Consider the following 8912-nt stretch of genomic DNA (forward strand, 5'->3'; position numbering starts at 1 on the left):
AAAAAAAAAAGAAAACCCTAGGTACTCTCATTTCAATCATAAAATCACATATAAAAACAACAAATATTGATTTGACATTTTATCTACAGCTCAGTCATAAACATGCATAAGCATGGTAACTGCTGTATGAATTAATCCAACACCTCCTAGCCATGAAGACTGTGGTCAATCTGATGACTCCCCAGAGCTCATTATTACCACCCTTGCACAGGAAAACCTGCTGCTTTTGTATCTGATCTCTTCACCACATCTTCATATTTCTCTTGGTGCCCCTGGGAAAAAACATCCTTTCTCTAGTGTCTTGTTTGTGGACTGACACACACCTCAGGATGACCAAGCAGGAGGGCGGGATCTGGCAAGCACAGGATGCCTAAGATGACACGGACTGTGGGGTTGAGGAATTGAGTCAATCTTACAATACAGAGAGTTGCAGAATACATGTGTACAAGAAAATGTGTAACTGAGCTGAAGCAGCTCTTACTTGTCTCAACTTCGTTTCAACCCTTGTCATGCTCAAATAACAAAAGACAATCATTTCCTCGTCACTGAAGCTTTGGAGAATCCTCCTGGAATGGTAACAGTTAATTAACTGCGTGTAATAGGGATGTTCCGAGAGCAAATAGCTTCATGTATTTTTAACAATGTAACACTTGTAGGAATTGTAATTTTTGAATATTTAAAAGCTTCATCTTCAAACCTAATACACCCATTTAGAATAGCTGCGTTCAGTTGCTCGTCCATGTTACATGAATCTGAAACTAAAGCCGGGACAATGAGGCCAAGGCTGCTTGCACCATCCCACTGCTGCAACTGCTCGCTTAAGAACGTAAAGAGTCATTAGGCAGTGATAGAGGCATTAGGAGTGATAGCTCCAGCTGGCTTTTCAGACAGGAGCTCCTTCTGGAGAAGAGCAACCAGTCAGGCACTGGATGGACTCTGTTTTGTAGTAAAACCCTCTGCCCTAATCAAATGCAGTGCAAAAGAAACGACCGGCAGAGAGGGGAGCGTAAAGGATTCACTAAGATGGTTCCAGCGTTTTCTTGTGCCTTCGGTGAAATAATTTACTCCGAAGTACCCTGCAGTTTACCCATCTTCGCACTGACCACTCTGAGCCACACGCAGGGCGAACCGAGCGGCTCGCCTCTCGCCAGCAGCCCCAGCGTGCTGCTCCGGGGGCAAGCGAGCTGCTCGGAACCGGGCAAAGATCCCCCACGCCGCCACCCGGCACCCCGGAGCATCAGGCCCCGGCCGGCCGCCCCAGAGGCCGCCCCTTCCCCGCCGCCCTCTCGCCCGCCGCCCGCGCTCCAACTTCTCCGGCGGCGCCTCCGCCACCGGCCGGGCTGCGGCAGCGGGGATGTCTGCTCCCTCCTCCCGCCGCCCCGAGCCTGCCCGTGACGGGCCAGGAAAGCCGGAGCCGGCGGGAGGAGTGGGGGCTCCGCTGCGGAGGTTGTGCTTGTGGACACGGCAGGTGCGACCGGCACCGGCACCGGCGGGGAGGGCTCGGGCTGGAGGCTCACGCCGCCGCCTCAGAGGCAACAATGGGCCGGGGGAGGCTCCGCGCCGTCGCTCCCTGCCCGCCCGGGGCTTCTGTGGGGAAAGGCGCTGCCAGCCCAGCCTAGCCCAGCCCGGCCGAGCAGAGCCGAGCCGAGGCAGCCGCCCCGCCGGCGCCTTCGTGCCCCGCTGCTCCACTCCTCCAAGCGGGCCGGGCCGGGTCGGGGCCCCTCCGACGGCGGCCCTCGGGACCTGCGCGCCCCAGGGCGAGCGGCACGGTGCCGTGTAGCCAGAGCCCCGCTCCATCCCCTGGCCTCACCTGTTCAGCACTTTCCTGATCCTCTGGCGCACGCTGGAGGAGGGCGCGGAGATGCCGCTCCTGCCGCCGCCACTGCCGCCCTCCGCCGGCAGGTTCTCGATGGTGGCCACGACATGGCTGGGCTGCGGCGGGTGGTGCGGCGGCGGCGGCGGCTGCGGCGGCGAGGGGTGGCGGTGGTGGCGGTGGCGCTCGGGGGAGAGCATCGCGGCGGGGCTGCGCCTCAGCGGAGAGCGGGGCGCATCCCGGCGGGAGGGCGGCGGGCGCTGCTGCCGCCGGCGCTGGCTCCCTCGGCTTCCGGGCAGCGCCAGACCCTCGCCCGCTCCTCCCTCACTGGGCTGCCATGCAGCGAGGGGCGGGATGCTGCCGCCGCCGCCAGCGAGTGCCGCTCACGGCCGACGAAGTGGCAGCAGTTTGGCGACCCTCCTCCTCCTCCTCCTCCCACACCCCCCGCGCCCAGCCGGTGCCTCCCCCCGGCGGAGCCGCCGCCGCTGCGCCGCCTCGATCCCCTTTGTTCCCGCTCGCCACCGCCCCGCGCTCCCCTGGCGCACGGCTGCTGCCGCGGCTCGGCGCGGCGCGGAGCCCCCCGAGCCCCCCGAGCCCGGAGCGGCGGCGGCGGAGCCCTGCGCACCGCGGTGCCGCCCGCCGGGCGCGGCCGGGGCCGCCAGGGGGAGCCCGCGGCGGCGGCAGCGCCCCCGCGCCCCGCGGAGCCACCGCGCCGGGACCCCGGGCAGCGCGGCCGGCGCCGCTCCCGCGGGGCTCCCCAGGGCTCTGCCGGCCTCCAGCACAGCACAGCGCCGGGCGGCGGGGGGAGCCGCGGCGGCGGGGACCCGAACTTTGCCCCAAAAAGTGTTCATCGGTTTTCTTTGGGGTGTTCAGTCGTCTGTTTGGGGTGGGTATTTTGGGGGTGTTAAGTTGTCTCTTTGGGTTGGGGATGCTCGCAGCTGGGCGGCAGGGCACTTCCCCCGCTGGCCGGTGCTGTGTGATCACCCGGGAGTAGCAACTCTTGTCTTCGGAAACCCGGCACGGCTGGCGTCGTCTCCAACCAAGTGGGAAAAGTGTAAAGAGAAAAACCGCTTCTGAACAACGCCCTGGCTCTTACACTGCCGGAGGCACGTAAGGGACTGAGGGAGGCATGGCAGTCGCTGTAAAGTTCAGAGCTCCATACATTTTTCATAGAGACGGTGCACTTGAAGTTCATGCCTGGGCGAGGCTTGTTTAAGTGTTGTATTCCTCTCTTTCAAATATCGGGAGACTCCCCAAAGAGAAATGGAATGAATGTGGGTTCAATATTTCTTACTCTAAAGATAAAGATATTTCACTTCAAAAATTGAATTAGGCTTGGAGGAGGTGTCTTTTTAATCGATCATGTCTCTCTGAAACATATTACATGATAATTTTGCTAAGTCCTTTAAGTGACACACATTTGAAATTTCACCTTCCGCATTCTATTGTTCCACTCATTTTTGTCAAGGATTCTTTCCCTATATTTCTGTTTATGTGAACCTTACACAAAGCTGTGAAGATGAGATGAACATTCATGATAAGCAGGGAAATGCGGCTGTAAAGCCAGGCAGTGTGCCCCGGGGAAATCAGATAGATGTGATACTAAAAATTTTATTTGCCTTTTTAAAATTTTTTTATTTTTTTATTTTTAAAATTTTTTTTTAGGTTTCAGGTCTGTAATGTCTATTTACAGGAACTCTTCCTTTTGCCAATATCAATGTTTAATATGTCAGTTTACTCTGAGTGCCTCAGCAGCCTCTGTCTAACAGGTCTTCGGATGAGATCCGGTGGAGCATGTTGCTTTACCAGAGGAATGCTTTTGAAGATGGGGCTCACTCACTCGAAATCCTGTAAAGTTCATTCTCTGTTCTGGGCAAACAGCCAGCTGTTTTCAGCGCGAGCCGAACCTCAGTTGAATCGGATTATGCTACTAAGAGATTCTCCTCTCTCCTATTCCCCCCATGGCAACCACATGTTTCCACAAGTGGAGAGAAGATGAGGTTCATTCTCCCTGGCAGCTCTTGGAAGTGGAAGGGACAGAGGCTCAGAAACTGCAGTGCCCTGCAGCCCGGCGGTACAAGGCTGGCTGCGGGGCTGGCAGCCCGGTGCTGCCGTCCGTGCTGAGAGCCGGCACCGCCTGGGTGCAGCTGTAGCATCTCCCAACTCACACACTCATCTGTGCCCTACGTACCTCTGGCACCTGTTTGTTAATGTTTCCATGCCCCTTGTTAAACAGGCTGCTCCATCACACTGCGGCTGGATGAGTATTCTGGAAGCGCTCACTGTGACGGTGGGAGAGGGTTTAGGTCAGAGATGTGTTTGCTTCTGGGTGCTCAGTGGCCATTTCAGACTAATCCGACAGCTGAGTGGATCAGAACAGCAGTGTTTATGTAACTTTATTCCCGCTGATTACACCAAATGAATGCATACCTGAAGTCCAATTTGGGATCTGCCCGTAAACTGGGGGGGCTGTAGGGAGGTGCTGTGCTCAGAGCAGCCCCGTTATTTGGCAGCCCCCTTTTTGGCAATGCAGAGAAAAACTGTAGGTCTGTGCAGACAGCCCTGCTGCCATTGTGACAAATGGATTTCTTGCACATGCAGGACCATCATAAATATGATGCCAAACTTTTGCTGTGTCCAATGAAATTGTTTCCAATTACTTTTCACTTTGTCTCACTACCACACCACACACATAGCATTACACCATCCCATGGCTTCATGCTTTTAATAGTGCAGCTTAGCCGTGCAGGGTTTCTTCCATGGTTAGACAAAGTACTGGGAGGAGCTATTATATGGGATGCATTCTGTTTAATAATATCAACAGTGGACTGCATCACACAATCAGTAGGTACTGATTGAGAGCAGCATTTTTTAACATTTTAATAATTACTCAAGATGCTGTCCCTGTGGCTCAGGGTCCCCCAGTCCTAGCACTCCTGGCCCGATTTCAATCAAAGTGCTAAGTATGCCTTGCTCCCTTTTAACTGTTAGTTCCCATGCTGATATTCAGCTATGGCACATCTGGCATTTTCATTTATCCAACACCCAACAGGAGCAGTTTTACCAGAACATAAGCGTAGAATCCGTATAATTGTGAAAATTTATTTTTTGTTAAGCATTTCACCCCCCAGCTGAATGTGCTAGAGGTTAGTCCTATGACTCCTTTTTGTTGTTTACTCTGAAGAAGCAATTTACCTTCTAGCAACAGTCACCATGAATAAAAGGAGAAAAACTCTCCACGGCCACCAGAGTTCACAGGGTACCAAATCCTTTCAACTTTTGAGTTTCTGTCAATAAAGGTGTACAAAGCTGTTGTTACAGCAACCTCAGTGACTGCCTAACACACTGCCCAGGGGCCTGGCCTAAGCCTAAATCCTCGTGCCTGAACCACAGTCCTTAAAATAGATGGGGAAGTCCTCCCCTGGAGCTCTGATCTCACAGCTGTGCTCTGATCCTGCTTGAGACCTGGAAGGCCCTGTGGCAGGACCAGAAGCTAACCACTAACTAACGCAGTACCAGTAAAACTTGTAAGTAAGGAAGCAATACTAAGAAGAATTTTTTTTTAATGGCATGTGCTTGTACCTCGAGTAGGTTGGACAGTCTCCCTGGATGTGAGGACTTGGGCCCTCACCTCAGATTAGCCAGATTTTAGAGGTTTGAAACTCAGTCTTTCCTTTTCCAACGGAGTCACCTGGAACTACTGAAACTACTTTTCTGTGGTACTGTTGGCATCCGTTGGTTCCCAGCTCCAGGAAAAGAACCAGAACCGCAGATTTCAATGGTTGCAGTTCTGTGGAACACTTCTGGGTGTTGTATTCTCAAGGCTGTTTGTCTTGTTGTGGAGATTCAGTCAGACAAGCCAGACTCTTCTGTCACATTTTTTCAAGGGTGGGAAAACAGGTACTGGAGCAGCTCTAGCCAAGGATGTGTCCTGTCATTTTTCAATCAACCATCAAGGATGCCAAGAGGCAGAATCATGATCTCTTTTTCATTCCTCTGAATGACTATTATATATTTGCTGTTTGATTTATATTGAATATATAAATTTTATGTTGATATGTAAATTTTAATATTTGATATAACATTTTATCTTGAACCTTTTTATTTTATTAAAACATTCCTTGATTATGACTAAGAAATAAATTTATTTTTTTTTTCTTTATCCCTGGAATGAAATAATTGCAGCTGGAGGGAATGAGATCTTTCGTTAACACACTCTGCTGCAACACCAGATGGATCAACATTAGCTCAGAGCTGCAATTCATCCTACTTGTTCCTGCATGGTGCTTCGGCAGGGGTTTATTCATACTTCTGGTGAGTTTGGGTTGAGCACCATCCTGAAGCTGTAGCTTATTTGAAAGAAACACAGGTATCTCTACAGGCAGAGCTGCACTGGGGAACTGTGGCAACTTTTTTATGATGCTTTTAGGGGACAAGCAACAGCCATGGAGGCAAAGTGTTGGTGTGCACAAAAGCCCACTGCTGAAAATCCTTCCAAGCCACTTCTTGGGCAGAGTTCATTAGGAGAGTCCAACTACTCCAACCACCTCCCAACACACATGAGAAGGATTCAGAGAAGTGACAAGTTTCCAGCATGGGAGGTTGACTATAACAAAAAAAAAAGGAAGGGTAGAGAACAGCAGCACAACCTTCATGCTGCTCCTCAGCCTCCATGCGTCACTGTCGCATTTTGGCACCACTGCTAGAGATAATCATGGCCTCACAAGACAACTTGTTACGAGATGAGGAGTCATCAGTCGGGAATGATGAGCGTAGTGTGTCTGTTCATATATGTTAGTGGGTGAACATCTGTGGAAAGGCAACAGAGCTGTTGTTGGGGAATATCAGCACACAGCTCACGTACAGTTCCCAGCCAAGAACTCTGCATCTCATGAAGCAAGAGGAGAGGAGCATGGAGGCACAGGCAGAGCTGTTGTCCCCTCTGGTTCTCACTTCCTTGCCTTGCATGCGATGTGAGACACCCCACCTGCATCGCAGAGAGAGTGAGGAAGGTTGTGGGTGGCAATGTCTATTATTCACATCCATCATAAAGATACTTTATATTTTTCATTAGCTGCAGGAGGGAATATAACAACTGACTAATAATTTTCATTCTTGCAGGGGAATATTCACACACACGCACAGAGACAGGGAGAATTGCATTGCAATGCCTTTGGAGCCTGAGACCAAGCAGCTGCATCCATATAAAGAAGATAGATTATACAATACAGAAAAGGTAAAATTAAATAGAATTTATTCATTTCCATCAGCTTGGGTGAGCAGCAAAGGCACAATAAAAAGTACAATAAATAATCTGTGGATGCCTGAGCTTACAATAGTACAAGGTTCACAAGCAGTTCAGAAGCAGAACATCTGGAATAGCTCAATTTCTCTGGAGGAGAATGGGGAGAGCTCCTGCCTCACATGTGATTGCCTCTTCTTTGAGATTTCCTTGCTTCACTGCTGCAGCAATCATTTCAGCACTTTGTCATAGCCGTGCAATCACCGGCAGCTTTTTGACAGTTGCAGACGTTTACCTACTTGTCTGCTTCCTAATTTGCATAAACATAAATGAATCCTGCAGAGATTAATTAAGAACAGTATTAACTTTCCTGCTTTGCTTGTAGCATAGGTCACTCACAGACTCAAAACCTCAGACTGGAAAGAGAGCTGAATCTCGAAAGCAACAGCTCATCAGCTCATCAGCTCGGGAAGCTGCGGGGAGGCAGACTGTTATTTCCCTTGCTGATACTCAGTACCAAAAAAGCAAGCAGCAAGAAGTCCCTAACCTGGTAGCAAAAGAGAAATGAACTTATAATAAATCGTGTGTTTCTGGATTTGTGCAGCTCAGTAGCATTTTCAATCTACTTGTTCTTTTCAATAAACCACATTAAAATTACTTTTATTTGGTTTATTGTGTGATTCTTGTCCTTCCTCATTGCATTATTAAATATTAGCCTACAGCATGCCCTGATTTAAGTGTCTCTACTTGCCCAGAAATAACAATTTTTTTTAATAATCCTGTTCTTCTATGAAAAAACAGTAACCCTTTTCAATCTCTCACTGTTCAGCAATCAGAAAATGTGATACACAGATGAGAAAAATCAAACAAATTCCTTTTGATTTTGAGGAAGCAAGTCTTGAAAAGTACATTTCAGGAGAAACATGACAATTTTATATTGCCTTATTTCCTTACTTATGTGTACTTTGTAGAAAACTCCCCAATCCTGCAGGATCCTCTGTGCCTGGGGGATTTGGGGAGCAGGTTGGAGGCATGCTTTGACACATAACTTGGGAAACATTTTTGGAAATTATACACCTCAAACCAGAGGTGGTTTATTAGTCCATTTGCAAACCAGATAATTGACAATCTGTCATGGAGAGGTCTGGGTTTCCAAGAACGAAGTTGCCCTTGGACTGAGAGGCATTTCACTGCCCTGGTTTCAGCACGCCATCTCCATGTAGCAGTAGCTCAGTGGAATGTAGAGCCCTGTGATGTACATTACACCATTTAAGGTGATCTTGAGGTCCTTCTGGCCATGCCCTCTCTGGGTAAGCAATGTCCAAACAAACACTCCAGGTGAGAGGCAAGAGATGCAGAATGGCAATCATTTCAGTCAGAAAGGACCTTGAGGATCACCAAGTCTAGCCATTGACTCAGCACTGCCAAGGCCACCACTAAACCATGGCCTCAAGCACCACATATACATGTTTTTATAAAATGCCTCCAGGGCTGGTAACTCAACCACTTCCCTAGGCAACCTCTTTCAATGCTGAACAACCCTTTCAGTGATGAAATCCTTTTAGCATCCAATCTAAATCACCCCTGGTGCAACTTGCCCTGTCAGCTTGGTGCTTATTACGTGAGAAGAGATGAACCCCTACCTTGCAGCAATCTCCTTTCAAGCAGCTATAGACAGCAATAGGGTCCCTCCTGAGCCTCCTCTTGTGCAGGCTAAACAACCCCAACTCCCTTGGTTGTTCCTTGTAAGACTTGTTGTCCAGACCCTTCACCAACTTCACTGCCCTTCTCTGGCCATGCTCCAGCACCTCAATGTCTCTCTCTTTCAGTGAAGGGCCCAGAGCTGAACACATGTTT

The 8912-nt window shown here is 50.0% G+C and overlaps 1 protein-coding gene across 1 annotated transcript in view; it reads right to left on the reverse strand.

Annotated features, from left to right (window-relative positions):
* SLC35F1 (solute carrier family 35 member F1) overlaps nt 1–2223 on the reverse strand; it is a 226503-nt gene extending 224280 nt beyond the window's left edge. The window contains exon 1 of the mRNA XM_015622485.3: nt 1811–2223. Coding sequence (XP_015477971.1) covers nt 1811–2013 — 203 coding nt within the window. The 5' untranslated portion in view covers nt 2014–2223. The remainder of the gene's footprint in view (nt 1–1810) is intronic.
* Nucleotides 2224–8912: the final 6689 nt, after the last annotated feature.

This window comes from Parus major, chromosome 3 (assembly GCF_001522545.3).
Source record: "Parus major isolate Abel chromosome 3, Parus_major1.1, whole genome shotgun sequence".
Classification (NCBI taxonomy): Eukaryota; Metazoa; Chordata; class Aves; order Passeriformes; family Paridae; genus Parus; species Parus major.